The sequence below is a fragment of the Bos mutus genome, chromosome 6 (genome assembly GCF_027580195.1).
Source record: "Bos mutus isolate GX-2022 chromosome 6, NWIPB_WYAK_1.1, whole genome shotgun sequence".
Taxonomy (NCBI): Eukaryota; Metazoa; Chordata; class Mammalia; order Artiodactyla; family Bovidae; genus Bos; species Bos mutus.
The window spans coordinates 92,837,324-92,853,090 of NC_091622.1; the positions used below are offsets into that span (position 1 = coordinate 92,837,324).

The following is a 15,767-nucleotide window of genomic DNA, read 5'->3' on the forward strand; positions in this document are numbered from 1 at the left end:
CACGATGGTGTGATCACTCACCTAGAGCCAGACATCCTGGAATGTGAAGTCAAGTGGGCCTTAGAAAGCATCACTACGAACAAAGCTAATGGAGGTGATGGAATTCCAGTTGAGCTATTCCAAATCCTGAAAGATGATGCTGTGAAGGTGCTGCACTCAATATGCCAGCAAATTTGGAAAACTCAGCAGTGGCCACAGGACTGGAAAAAGTCAGTTTTTATTTCAATCCCAAAGAAAGGCAATGCGAAAGAATGCTCAAACTACCGCACAAATTGCACTCATCTCACATGCTAGTAAAGTAATGCTCAAAATTCTCCAAGCCAGGCTTCAGCAATATGTGAACTGTGAACTTCCTGATGTTCAAGCTGGTTTTAGAAAAGGCAGAGGAACCAGAGATCAAATTGCCAACATCCGCTGGATCATGGAAAAAGCAAGAGAGTTCCAGAAAAACATCTATTTCTGCTTTATTGACTATGCCAAAGCCTTTGACTGTGTGGATCACAATAAACTGTGGAAAATTCTGAAAGAGATGGGAATACCAGACCACCTGATCTGCCTCTTGAGAAATTTGTATGCAGGTCAGGAAGCAACAGTTAGAACTGGACATGGAACAACAGACTGGTTCCAAATAGGAAAAGGAGTACGTCAAGGCTGTATATTGTCACCCTGCTTATTTAACTTCTATGCAGAGTACATCATGAGAAATGCTGGACTGGAAGAAACACAAGCTGGAATCAAGATTGCCGGGAGAAATATCAATAACCTCAGACATGCAGATGACACCACCCTTATGGCAGAAAGTGAAGAGGAACTCAAAAGCCTCTTGATGAAAGTGAAAGTGGAGAGTGAAAAAGTTGGCTTAAAGCTCAACATTCAGAAAACGAAGATCATGGCATCCGGTCCCACCACTTCATGGGAAATAGATGGGGAAACAGTGCAAACAGTGTCAGACTTTATTTTTCTGGGCTCCAACATCACTGCAGATTGTGACTGCAGCCATGAAATTAAAAGACGCTTACTCCTTGGAAGGAAAGTTATGACCAACCTAGATAGCATATTAAAAAGCAGAGACATTACTTTGCCAACAAAGGTTCTTCTAGTCAAGGCTGTGGTTTTTCCTGTGGTCATGTATGGATGTGAGAGTTGGACTGTGAAGAAGGCTGAGTGCCAAAGAATTGATGCTTTTGAACTGTGGTGTTGAAGAAGACTCTTGAGAGTCCCTTGGACTGCAAGGAGATCCAACCAGTCCATTCTGAAGGAGATCAGCCCTGGGATTTCTTTGGAAGGAATGATGCTCAAGCTGAAACTCCAGTACTTTGGCCACCTCATGCAAAGAGTTGACTCATTGGAAAAGACTCTGATGCTGGGTGGGATTGGGGGCAGGAGGAGAAGGGGACGACAGAGGATGAGATGGCTGGATGGCATCACTGACTCGATGGACGTGAGTCTGAGTGAACTCTGGGAGTTGGTGATGGACAGGGAGGCCTGGCGTGCTGCGATTCATGGGGTCACAAAGAGTCAGACACGACTGAGCGACTGATCTGATCTGATCTGATACAGTCCATGGGGTCGCAAAGAGTCAGGCATGACTGAGCAACTTTCACTTCTATTATAAAAGTTTCCTGGTAAAAGTGATGTCTATGCTGACTCCAGAAAGACAAGTAGCAAATATTCAAAAAGACTGGGGATGGGGGAGCAGGTTGGAAAGATTTGAGAGGTGAGGGCAAAGGGCATCACCAAGCATAGAAGGAACACATATGAAGACCCAGAGGAGAGAGACAATATGATTGTTGGGAAAATTGCCAGCAGTTCAGTAGGACTGGGGACATCAGAGAGGTGGAGGAGACTAGGGGTGTGGAGGTCTGTGAGCTGGATCACAGAGGGGCTTTGTGCAGGAAGGAGTGTGGACACATGGAAAAGTTTGAAGCAAGGTGACAGCTAAATTAGTGCATGAAGCTTAGTTGAGACAATTAGCAATTCCACCATAACCCTATATCTACAGGACATGTAATGCCAGAACCCCTCTTCTAGACAGAGCCACAAGCACGAAGTCCTTGTCAATGAATCATCAGAGAGCCACATTTTAGTTAGCGTCCACATAATTACACTCCAAAGTGGTGCAGCAGCCCTGAATCGCAACAAAGATAGCAGGTAGAGTTTTAGAAATTATGGGTCTGGGACGTGACATAGACATAAAAGGGGAAACAGAAAGTATTTAATGAATAGCTGGTATTGGCATTTCCACCATAAACCATAATTTAAAGAAATCATAATTCAGCAACACTAGAAAGTCTATAATTCATCATTCTGACTAGAGGAACTTGGATCAGAATTTTCTCTAAAGTGTAAAGAAAAATGTGCATACACATTTCTTGCCAAATGCTAATGCAGTGTTATTTTGAGTTTAGAAGGAAAATAAATGGGCCAGGAGCCATGAAGATGGCGTCACTCTCGCTCTGTGGCTGGGAACCTCTAACAACTTTTAAACACACTTAACCTTGAGAGTCTCAAGTTAGGTCTATCCTGTGTAATTTAGTGTATCACAGAGATTAGTCTACTAAATGTGATCAGGCTACTAAATGTCTACTAAATGTGATCTACTAAATGTAATTAGTCTAAAAAATGTGATCAGGCTATCGTTTCATTTCTTAAAATATACATGGTTTATATTTCTTTTGACGTTAATTAGGGCCATTACTGTAGGACATACAAACTAATCTGTGACGAAAGTGCATTCTCAATTCAGCGATTTGGGTTCACCTAGCCACACAAGTTTTGTACATATTTGGTAGACACATTATGAATGCATATGCTAAATTCATATATGGTATATTCATGTATGTGTTTAAGGGTAAGCGTCTACCTCTCCATTCATTCAGTTATTCAATCACAAACACTTTTGGGCCCCTAATTTATGCCAAATTCTGTGGAAGACATTGGAGATTGAGTGATCACATAATACAGACTGTATTCTTTTTTTATTGAAATATAGTTGATTTACAACATTATGTTAATTTTTATCAAGCACTCCCATGTACTGTACACTCAGTGCTTGAGATCCATGAACAAACTAAAACCGTGTTCTCATGGAGTTTAAATGAATAGACAATAAGTTATAAACAAAATAAATAACTCTCATGTAGCATGTTAAGGAGAAGCATTATTATAAAAGTAAAAGTAGATCAGAGTCAAGAGGATTGGAAATGTAGCAGGGAAGACCTAGGTTGTAAAAAGTTGTCAGGACAATGACATTTAAAGAAGGATTTGCAGGAGATGAGGAAGAGAGAGAGCTGTGCAAATCCCTTAGGAAAGGGGATTCCTGACCCAGGGAACCATGCATTTAGAGGCATCAGGCTAGGAGCATGCTTAGATAAACAGCAAGGAAATCAGTCTGGCCGGATTAAAGTGAGTACAAAGCAAGAAGAATCTGCATGAATGCAGATGTGCAAAGTTAATGGGGTGGAGGGCGATGTAGATTAGGGGAACAGATTGTATCCAGCCACACAGACCACTGGAGGGACTTAACTTTATTCTAAGTAACATGGAGAGCCATTGCAGGGTGTTGAGCAGAGGCCTAATGGCCTTTTTAAAGGCATCCACTGGCGGCTGTGTGGAAGTAGACTCTTGAGGAGAGAGAGAGAGAGCAGGTGGGAGGCCATGGTGGGAGGCCAGGTGTGGGATCTAGCTCCCCGCAGGGTGGTGGCAATGTCGTGGGGAGAAGTGATTGGACTCTGGATGTATTCAGAGGTAATATGGGTATTATGAAAGCCATTATTCTGTAATCTTCTTATGCTGACAGATAGTTTAATAGAAAAGTGTCTTCTATAATGATTTCCATGAAATTTAATCTCATATTTCTTACTGTTTCATTGATAAATATTGAACATTCCAAATAGCCAATATTAAAATTGATTATGCTTTGATGTACCTCCACCTCAATATTGCTTTCTTGAGAGAATCAAGTCCTTGCTTTTTCTACTTAGTGTCTATTTCTGTTAGTAAAGAAATTATATCAATAAATTCTGTAATAAAATGTCTGCTTTCTTGGCTATAATGCATTTCTCTTTTCCATTATTCTGTGTTCATAGTAATTCTCTTTTCCTATCACTTTATTGTTTTAGGGACATCTAGATTTTCAAAAATATCCCATAATACTTTGAGAATGTTCAGTTATTCTGATGGTTTTGAGAGTAAAAGTTGGCAAACGGTATTGAACAGTGTGCTCAGCCTACACTTTTTGTCCACGTATCTGTGCCTACATGTGTATGTGTTTACAGATGTGTGCACACATGCATGGGCTGTAAACATCTTGCATAGGGTATGTGTTTTTCTTGTGTTGCCCTTCCCCGTTTTATTTTAGAGAGACCAGCTGCTATTTGCAATTCTGATTTTTCTTGCTCATTACATTCCAGACCTGAGCAACGACTTGAAATATGACTCTGTACTAGAGGGGTTGTCCTAGCCTGCAAGTGCTGCCTCTCCCCAGGACAAGTATGGCTTAGGGACAATTACAAAATAACTGGAACCTTCAGTCTTTTCATGGTTAAAAGGAAGAACACCATGCCCTCCTCCATGAGACTTCCTGAGCCCTTCTTATTCCTTTCCTAGATGGGAAATTCCTTCTGAAAGTAGCAGAGCTTGGAAGAGCAGTTTGTTGTTCAGTCGCTCAGTCATGTTCAACTCTGTGACCCCATGGACTGCAGCACATCAGGCTTCTCTGTCCTTCACGATCTCCTGGAGTTTGCCCAAACTGACGGTGTTGCCATCCACCATCTCATTCTGTATTGTCCCCTTCTCCTCTCTCCCTCAATCTTTCCCAGCATCAAGGTCTTTTCCAGTGAGTCTATGAACAGTAAGAAAGAGCAGGAGAGCATGTCAAACTCTAACCCTTCAGGGGTCAATTAGAAAGAGCCTGTGATGAACCAGATATTTTTGTTCTGTTTTAGTATCAATATGTGACCTAGGCAAAGGGCCCATGTTCACTCTCCTTTTCAATTCCTCTCCAGTACGTTTCTGCTGCTGTTCCCAAATCTCTGTTAAGCCTGGTCATGGAATTCTGAATCTCTCTGTCTTTTTTAATGTTGTCACTGTTAATGGGTTGTGAACCCACACAGGCGAATGGATAGTGAGAGCTATACACACATTGACTTTCCAATTAATTTCACTTGACTCCTTCATTGGGTCCTGAAAGCTAGAAGTGGAAAGCAATATCTGGTTCTTTAGAACAGTACAATGGAGACAAAGGGAAATACTATTTCTATAAGCTTTAATAAACACGTAGCTCTTAAACCTCTGAACTCCAATGGTGAGCTTCTTTGGCATTTGAGGCAAGTTCATCTTTAGCCATTGGAAACCATCAAAGTTAAAGAAAAGAATGCATCACAGTTCCCGTCAGCAAGCTGGGGGGTTGGGAGAAATTCTCACCAGATACCATCTTAGCCCATTAAATTAGAGGAATAGAGCTGTAAGGATCCAGCTGTGAACAGTAGAATCACCAACTGTGATAGTTTATTTCCAAACATGTACCACTGTGAGCTCTAACCAGGAATAAGTGATCATACTGGGACTCCCACAGCATGTGCGGGCATAAACCCAGGAGGCCAAGGGCAGGGGAGAGAAGGGTCAGGTGCAAGACCCGAAGAGAGCTCTGTAACCCCGTGAGATGCTTAAGGCAGGGACAAGTCTGCAATGTGGGAGAACCAATCCTTCTTTTGAACTCTCAGAGAAAATTTTGCTCTCTGTGACGAATTAAAAAACCCAGAAAAAGTTGTTGTTTTTTTTTTAATGGGTTTTGTTTTTGCCTCTGGCTTTTGTTTTCATCATGCCATTTTTTTCTTCTTCCCTCTCAAATTTTGTGTAGGCTCGGGAAGATGGCCTGACTGTGATTCAGCCTCATTCTCTCTCCTTCGTAAACTCTGAGAGGCCAAGCAGAAAGCTAATATACAACATCACTCTACCGCTGCATCCAAATCAAGGTAAGACAGGCAGTAAGCGATCTTTTGAGTGATGCTCTTTGTCTTCTATTGTTGACCAGCCCTCAAAGCGCTGGAATTCTGTCTTCTTCTACTTGTTGAGGATTTAAGGAGTAACAGTTATTCATCACCTCTGAGTTTAGAGCCAGTTGAGAGGGAGACACTATGGTCGGACAGGTGGAGATGAATGTGTCAGCTTTGGTACTGACAGAGCGGTACTGGAGAGCACAGTGTGCAAATAACTTCATCACTCTTTGAGCTTCCCTCCCACCCCCATGTGCAGGCACAGCTGGACAGATCTAAGCACACCTGTAGCGACAGAGCCTGCCTTGGTGAGGCTCTCATGAGAGAGAGTGGAACAGAGTCAGCATGTGCTAAGGACAAACTAAGATCATGGTATACAGTCCCATCACTTCATGGCAAATAGATGGGGAAACAATGGAAACAGTGACAGACTTTATTTTCTTGGGCTCCCAAATCACTGCAGATGGTGACTGCAACCATGAAATTAAAAGACGCTTGTTCCTTGGAAGAAAATCTATGACAAACCTAAACAGTGTACTAAAAAGCAGAGGTATCACTTTACTGACAAAGGTCCACATAGTCAAAGCTGTGGTTTTTCCACTAGTCGCATACGGAAGTGACAGTTGGACCGCAAAGAAAGCTGAGCACCAAAGAACTGATGCTTTCAACCTGTGGTGCTCTTCAGCACTTCAGACTTTTGAGAGTCCCTTGGACTGCAAGGAGATCCAACCAGTCCATCCTAAAGGAAAGCAACCCTGAATGTTCATTGGAAGGACTGATGCTGAAGCTGATGCTCAAGTACTTTGGGTACCCGATGCAGAGTCTACTCATTGGAAAAGACCCTGAAGCTGGGAAAGACTGAAGGCAAAAGAAGAGGGCGGCAGAGGATGAGATCATCATCATCAGAGATGAGAGCATCAGCGACTCAATGAGCATGAATTTGAACAAATTCCAGGAGATAGTGGAGGACAGAGGAGCCTGGTGCTGCAGTCCATAGGGTTGCAAAGTCAGACACAACTTAACACCGAACAACCACAAAGAACAAGGAGCTCTGCCAGACAACCCGGGGGGGCTGACCCACACAAACTCAGTTTTCCCTCAGGTGGATAAGTTACTCCTCCTCTTTCTTTTTAACCAAGGGAATAAATACTGTTTATGACTTCTTTAAGTTTACATAGTGCTCCTACATATTAATACCCTGTGAGCTTCAAAAAAAAAACAAATATATTTACAGTAGCGTTATCGGTCACCCAGATGAATTCTCCAGGCCAGAATACTGGAGTGGGTTAGCCATTCCCTTCTCCAAGGGGATCTTCCCAACACAGGGATCAAACCTAGGTCTCCCACATTGCAGGTAGATTCTTTACCAGCTGAACCACCAGGGAAGCCCATCAGTTCTGTACCTGTGAAATTTAGAAACCACAGGCATATCTTCAGCCCCTAAGACATTTGTAACTTAAAGGTAATCCAGTTCTTTGAATAATCAAGATCCACGTTATTGTTGCCAGAAATCATCACAGAGACTATGGAGTTTCTGAAGGAAAGAAAGTGGGTTGAAAAAAAGTCTTTACAGCCTCACCAGGAGTTTGTGCCATTTTGGAGCGACTTTCACCTTTGAACTTGAATTTAATTGAGAGAATCTCATAATTACCGTTCATTGTCTATGACTTGTGAGGATCTCCCTGGTCTAAGCTACATTAGAGGGCAGTAGTTTGCATCTTACTATTGTTTGTGAGCAATGAATCCTGTGCTGTGCTGTGCTTAGTCTCTCAGTTGTGTTCAACTCTTTGTGACCCCATCGACTGTAGCCCACCAGGCTCCTCTATCCACTGGGATTCTCCAAGCAAGAATACTGGAGTGGGTTGCCATTCCTCCAGGGGATCTTCCCAACCCAGGTGTCGAACCCAGGTCTCCCGCATTGTAGACAAATTCTTTACCATCTGAGCCACCAGGGAAGCCCAAGAATACCAGAGTGGGTAGCCTGTCCCTTCTCCAGGGGAATTCCCAACCCAGGAATTGAACCAGCGTCTCCTGCATTGCAGGCGATTTCTTTACCAGCTGAGCTACCCGGGAAGCCTGCAACGAATCCTAGGCAAGAGTATTTGGGTTTCAGATTTACCCCTTTCTTGAATAACCAGGGAATAGTATGCCAAGAACAACCCGAGAGCAATTGTTCCTGAAGGATGATTTCCACCAGTGGGAAAGGCAGCTTTATGTCTCTAATCATTGTCAGCCTTCAGAATTACTGTTGATGCTCATGCAGACTCTCTTTCTTTCCAGGCATCATCGAACACAGGGACCAGCCTCACTCTCCCATCCAGTATTTCTCCCAGGAAGACGTTAACCAGGGCAACATCATGTACCGTCCTCCCACTGCAGCCCCCCACCTCCAGGAGATCAGGGCCTTCTCCTTTGCTGGTAATGCTTTTATTCCCCTCTATTTTGAGGTGCCCAAACTGCTCTCTGTGGAGCTTCATGGCATACTTCCGATAAATCTTTATTTTGTGTCTCCTAAATGGCCGGGCCTGAATGAGGCCTTGGAGAGCTAGTGGTGAGCAAAAAAAGGCATCTTGGCAAGTTTGGGGATCTAGGTATAGAGACAAAATTTGAGAAATATTCTAAGGGAGGTTTAATTGCAGGCTGAGATAAGTGCTCTAAAAATAAGGAAGAAAGTTCATCCCTCAGTAAGGGATGTTCAGTCGCAGGCTGAGATAAAAGATTCGGAAGGCTAAGATATGCAGGCTAAAGATAAGGAACTGGATGTAGCAAGTCTGACCTAGACTAAGGGTACACTGGAGGCTGCCTCAGGGAGGTCTTGATGGTGGAGGGGTGAGTAGGAGCTAACTAGGCTGAGTGTGTGTTGGGATCTTTGGGAGAACATTCTGGAAAGGACATGCAGCCCTGTGCAGAGGCCCTGGGAGAGAGAGAATGTGACTTTCTGGGGACTGAAAAAAGTCTTTGTGTCTGGAATGTGGAGGGTTGAGCAGAGTGGGGATGAACCTGGATGAGAAGAGAGAGGGCAGGGGCCCTGTGAGCCTGCAGAGACATGGAGCTCTGTCCCAAGAACAAGAAGAACCTGGTGGAGGTTTTAAGATACAGGGGGCTGGCTTTTCATAAGGAACTCTTTGACTGCAATGAAGAGAGAGGATTTGAAGAGGAGGCCATGGCAGATGGGCATGTGTGAGAGGAATCTAGTGAGAAGGATCCCATGCAGGCACCTTTTGGGATTAAAACCAGGATTTGACAAAAAATACCTTTTAAAAAAAGAAAAAGTTGGCCAAGAGAATAACTCCCATTTCTAATTCAAGCAAGTGTATGCCCTTCCATTAAGTCAAGACAGCCTTAATCCTTGCCACCCCCTTATGTCTCCCTTTGACCGAGAGTATTCAAAGCTGCCAAGTTTTTAAGTCTCTTGCCCCAGATACTGGGATGGCCAAGAAATTCATTCAGATTTTTCCACACCATCTTACGGAAAAGCCCAGATGAACTTTTGGTCAGCCTTGACACTTCTCTGCTTTGGAATGCCTCTAAAAATCTTGAAGCCTGTTTCTTTATGATCTTTAAGATGCTATGTCCTTTGTGGCTCAGAGGTAAAGCATCTGCGTGCAATGTGGGACACCAGGGTTCAATCTCTGGGTCGGGGAGATCCCCTAGAAGAGAGCATGGCAACCTACTCCAGTATTCTTGCCTGGGAAATCTCATGGACGGGGAGCCTGTTGAGCTACAGGCCATGGGGTCGCAAAGAGTAGGACATGACTGAGCAACTAACACTTTCACACTTTCAACACAGTTAATATAGAGAATTATTTTTGTATAGTAGCTTGAATCATGCAGAACAGTTGGTGATTTCTAATGGTGAGTTGAACACGGGTTGAATAGTTTCAGAGTTATGTTTTATAGTATGGCAAAGTTTTAAAGTAATATTTGCCATTATTTATATAGATGCAATTGTCCAGAAGATAATTAACTCAGATTGAAAATCCCTAAGCACTGGGATAAACCTCTTCTCTAAGAAGTATTCTCAGTGTTTGTGTGTGTGTTTAGTCACTAAGTCATGTCCGACTCCTCGCAACCCCATGGACTGTAACCCGCCAGACTCCTCTGTCCGTGGGATTTTCCCAGGCAAAAATACTGGAGTGGGTTGCCATTTCCTTCTCTAATCCCCATGTTTCCTACCTAGATACCTCTCAGCCAGTGAAAATGTTTCATGATCCTCTAACCCCAACTTTATAAGACCTACTTTTTATAAGAAACTCAGGTTATCCAGGGATTAGAGAAAAAGACAACATGTCAGCCTGGGTTGAAGTTATTTCTGAATCCACTATATTCACCTGTGTTTCTGGGGCCTTTTTAGGGAGAGCAGAGTTGTATCCTGTATAATCTATGGGATAAATGCCACGAGATAAATCTCTCACGCTGTTACAGTGTGTAGATCAATGTCCCAGGCATCACTCAATTCTACAGTGAAACTGACCCACCAGCAAGCCTTGTCAGTGATATATGACATTACCCACATTTACTGATTTGTAGGATTTTATGTACTGGTAAAATGGGACCTGAATGAATCTATTATAAATCACTCTAACTGCTGTGATATAAAATTATTCCACTCTGTGGTTCTTTTTGTTACATAAAATTAGTATTGGCATCATTAAATTCAACATAATGTTAGCAAACAATCTGGTGCTCTTTCCTTAAACCCCATGGACCGTAGCTCACCAGGTTCCTCTGTCCATGAGGCAAGAACACTGGAGTGGGTATCCATTCCCTAGGGGATCTTACTGACCCAGGGATTGAACCCAGGTTGCAGACAGATTTTTTGCCGTTTGATCCATCAGAGAAGCCCCCCTTAAACCATGATAATTTATTTTTCTAACTTCTCTCCTAATATATTTTACTTTTTCCATCCATTTCTGGCCCCCGGATGTTCAATATAATGATTTTCTGTCTTCTGTTCTCTCAGGTCTCCCAGAATCGGTGAAATTCCACTTCACAGGTAAAAATTTTAATCACAGTCTTTTAAAAAACCTTCTTTTTGCTCTCTTCATTGTTACTTTAGCTATTTTCTAAGAGCTATTTAAAAGTTACATAACACAAGTTTCTTCTAAAATAATCACATGCTAGTTAGATAGTGATAGCTCAACTTCATATTTACAGGGAAAATCTCCACCAAGGATACGAAAGATTAGTGTTCTTTAAGCCCAATTTCAACTTGTTCGATTATTTATTAAAAAGAAGTAATAATGGTTAAGATCTCAGACTTTGAATCCAGTCTGTCTCAGGTTCAGCCTGCTTTATGAAAGTTTCTTAACCTTTCTGTGCCTCCATGTCTTATCCATCAATGGGGATAATAAATAATAATTATATATGTGTAGAGCTTCCAAACCCTGGAGGAGGGCATGAAAACCCACTCCAGTATTCTTGTCTGGAGAATTCCATGGACAGAGGAGCCTGGCAGGCTACAGTTCATAGGGTTGCACAGAGTCGGACATGACTGAAGTGACTTAGCACGCACACATGCTGCTGCTGCTGCTGCTGCTAAGTCCCTTCAGTTGTGTCCGACTCTGTGCGACCCCATAGACGGCAGCCCACCAGGCTCCCCCGTCCCTGGGATTCTCCAGGCAAGAGCACTGGAGTGGGTTGCCATTTCCTTCTCCAATGCATGAAAGTGAAAAGTGAAATCGAAGTCGTTCAGTCGTGTCCAACTCTTGGTGACCCCATGGACTGCAGCCCACCAGGCTCCTCCATCCATGGGATTTTCCAGGCAAGAGTACTGGAGTGGGGTGCCATTGCCTTCTCCAGCACTCATGCATAGAGTTCCCAAAATAGTGATTGGCACATACATGCCTGCCTCACTTTATTGCACTTTTTTGTGCTTCACAGATATTGCATTTTTTATAAATTGAAGGTTTGTGGCACCCCAGCATAGAACAAGTTTTTCAGTGCCATTTTTCTAGAAGCATTTCTTACTTCCTGTCTCTATTACATTTTGATCATTCTTGTAACATTTCAAACTTTTTCATTATTACTGTATTTGTTATGGTGATCTGTGATGGGTGATCTGTGATGGGTGATCTTTGATGTTAATATTGTGATTGTTTTGGGGACACCAGGAACTTGCTGATATAAGACAGTAAGCTTAATAAATGTTGTCTGTGTTCTGTCTGTCACACCAACCGGCCATTCCTGCATCGCTCTCCTTCTCTTGGGGCCTCCATATTTCCTGAGACCCAACAATATTGAAGTTAAACCAATTAATAACCCTACAATGACCTCTAAGTGTTCAAGTGAAAGAAAGAGTCACACATCTCTCACTTTAAATTAAAAACTAGAAATAATTAAGCTTAGTAAGGAAAGAATGTCAAAAGCTAAAATAGGCTAAAAACTAGGTCTCTTGTGCCAAACAGCCAAGTTGTGAATGCGACAGAAAAGTTCTTGAAGGAAATTAAAAGTGCTACTCCAATGAACACACAAATGATAAGAAAGCAAAGCAGCCTTGTTGCTGATAGGAATGCTGATAGGTAGAAGATTAAACCAGCCACAACATTCCCTTAAGCTAAAGTTTAATCCAGTACAAGATCCTAACTCTCAATTCTGTGAAAGCTAAGAGAGGTGAGAAGCTACAGAAGAAAAGTTTGAAGCTAGCAGAGGTTGATTCATGGGATTAAGGAAAGAAGCCATCTTAATAACATGAAAGTACAAGGTAAAGCTACAAGTGCTGATATAAAAGCTGCAGCAAGTTGTCCAGAAGATCTAGCTTGGCTAACTCATGAAGGTGGTGACACTAAAGAACAAATTTTCAGTGTGGGTGAAACAGCCTTGCGCTAGAAGATGCTATCTAGGACTTTAATAGCTATAGAGGAGAAGTCAGTCCCTGGCTTCAAAGGACAGGCTGTATTGTTAAAGGCTAATACAGCTGGTGACTTTAAATTGAAACCAATGCTTATTTACCATTCCAAAACTCCTAGGGCCCTTAAGAATTAGGTATTGAACCTACTCCATCTGTGCTCTATATATGGAACAACAAAGCCTGGATGACAGCAAATCTGTGTACAACATGGCTTGCTGAATATTTTAAGCTCAGTCTTGAGATCTACTACTTGGGGATAAATGATTTGTTTCAAAATATTGCTTCTTATTGACAGTATATCTGGTGCCCAAGAGCTCTGATGGAGATGTACAATGAGATTAATGTTGTGTTCACACCTGTTAGCATAGCATCCATTCTGCAACCCATAGATCGAGGAGTAATTTTGACTTTCCAGTCTTATCATGTAACATATACAATTTGTGATGCTATGGTTAACATAGATAGGGATTCCTGTGATGGATCTGGGCAAAATATATTGACAACCTTCTGGAAGGGATTCACCATTCTAGATGTCATTAAGAACATTCATTTGTAGGAAGAGGTCAAAATATCAACATTTACAGGTGTTTGAAGAAAGTTCATTCCAACCTTCTTGAATGACTTTCAGGGGGTTGAGACTTTAGTGGAGGAAGTAACTGCAGATATGGAAATAACAAGAGAACTAAAATCAGAAGTGGAGTGTCAGACATGTCTGAATGCTGCTATCTCATGATAAAACTTATAAGAATGAGTTGTTTCTTCAGTTCAGTTCAGTCATTCAGTTGTGTCCAACTCTTTGCAACCCCGTGGACTGCAGCACGCCAGGCCTCCCTGTCCATCACCAATTCCCAGAGTTTACTCAAACTCCTGTCCATTGAGTCGGTGATGCATCCAACCATCTTATCTTCTGTTGTCCCCTTCTCCTCTCACCTTCTATCTTTCCCAGCATCAGGGTCTTTTCAAATGAGTCAGCTCTTCGCATCAGGTGGCCAAAGTATTGGAGTTTCAGCTTCAACATCAGTCCTTCCAGTGAATAATCAGGACCCATGATCTCCTTTAGGATGGATTGGTTGGATCTCCTTGCAGTCCAAGGGACTCTCAAGAGTCTTTTCCAACACCACAGTTCAAAAGCATCAATTCTTTGGCACTCAGCTTTCTTTATAATCCAACTCTCACATCCATACATGACTATTGGAAAAACCATAACCTTGACTAGATGGACCTTTGTTGGCAAAGTAATGTCTCTGCTTTTTAATCTGCTGCCTAGGTTGGTCATAACTTTCTTTCCAAGGAGTAAGTGTCTTAATTTCATGGCTCTAGTCACCATCTACAGTGATTTTGGAGCCAAAAAAAATAAAGTCTGCCACTGTTTCCACTATTTCTCCATCTGTTTGCCATGAAGTGATGGGATCGGATGCCATAATCTTAGTTTTCTGAATGTTGAGCTTTAAGCCAACTTTTTCACTCTCCTCTTTCATTTTCATCAAGAGGCTTTTTAGTTCTTCACTTTCTGCCATAAAGGTGGTGTCATCTGCATATCTGAGATTATTGATATTTCTCCCAGCAATCTTCATTCCAATTGTTTCTTATGGATTAGCAAAGAAAGTGGTCACTTGAGATTAAATGTACTCCTATTGAAGATGCTGCAAAGATTACTGAAATGACAACAAAGGATTTAGAATATTACAAAAAGCTTAGTTGATAAAGCAGCATTAGGGTTTGAGAAGACTGACTCCAATTTTGCAAGATATTCTGTGGATAAGATGCTGTCAAACAGCATTGTGTGCTACAGAGAAATTTTTGCAAAAGGAAGACTCAATCAGTACAGCGAACTTCATTGTCTTATTTTAAGAAATTGCCACCACAATCCCAACCATGAGCAACCACCACCATGATCAGTCAGCAGCCATCAACATTGATTCAAAGTCCTCCACCAGCAAAAAATATTATAATTCACTGGAGGCTTAGATGATGGCTAGCGTATTTCGCAATAAATTATTTTTCTAATTAAGATATGTACATTATTTTTTAATGTACATGCATAATGCTTAACATAATGCTATGGCACACTTATTAGACTACAATGTAGTGTAAACATAATTTTTATACAAACTAGGAAGCCAAAAAATTCGTGTGACTTGCTTTATTATAGCATTCACTTTATTGCAGTCATCTGGAACCAAATCTGAAATATCTCTGAAGCATGCCTATAATCATCCCTACATGATGCTCAGCTAATGAATGAATGAGCTTTCCTGGTGGCTCAGATGGTAAAGAATATGTCTGCAATGCAGGAAACCCTGGTTTGATCTCTGGATCAGGAAGATCCCCTGGAGAAGGAAATGGCTACATACTCCAGTATTCTTGCCTAAAGAATTCCATGGACAGAGGAGCCTGGTGGGCTATAGTCCAGGGGGTCTAAAGGAGTTGGAAATAATGAGTGAATAACATTTTCACCTTTCATAGTCTAAAATAGAGCCTTTCATTGAATGCTTTGCTACTGGAAGCAAAAGTGTTGTGACCCAGAGAGTGAGTTGTGATAGCTGTGTGTGAAAGATCTCAGCATCCTAGTTTTAGTTCAAAGTGTGATAGAAGCTGAGTGCCAATAAGCAAAAACAGAAGCAGAGCTGGCATCTATGCTGATGTGAAATAGAGACACGCTTTCTAATATAGATCTAGAGTGAGGTGATTGACCATAACTGGCATTGATACATTGCTGTTTCCTTGGGATTGACTATTTTGTTAGAGTCAACCATCCACACGTCCTATTACAGTTCATGTAGGGCTAAATGTTGGTGAGAGAGAATGTCATCTCCCTAAAATTCTCAGATATTCATTTGTTCTTTAAAGGCTAAAAAATCACACTTGAAGCAATGGTAAATTTAGTCTTCCATCATTTTTTTTTTTACTTTTTATTATTT

General features: G+C 41.9%; 1 protein-coding gene across 2 annotated transcripts in view; it reads left to right on the forward strand.

Annotated features, from left to right (window-relative positions):
* Nucleotides 1–15,767, forward strand: part of FRAS1 (Fraser extracellular matrix complex subunit 1) — a 534,238-nt gene that overhangs the window by 397,612 nt on the left and 120,859 nt on the right. For both annotated transcript variants that reach the window (XM_070372561.1, XM_070372562.1), the window contains 3 exons: nucleotides 5,861–5,975; nucleotides 8,277–8,414; nucleotides 10,960–10,992. In XM_070372561.1, the coding sequence (XP_070228662.1) occupies nucleotides 5,861–5,975; nucleotides 8,277–8,414; nucleotides 10,960–10,992 (286 nt within the window). The remainder of the gene's footprint in view (nucleotides 1–5,860; nucleotides 5,976–8,276; nucleotides 8,415–10,959; nucleotides 10,993–15,767) is intronic.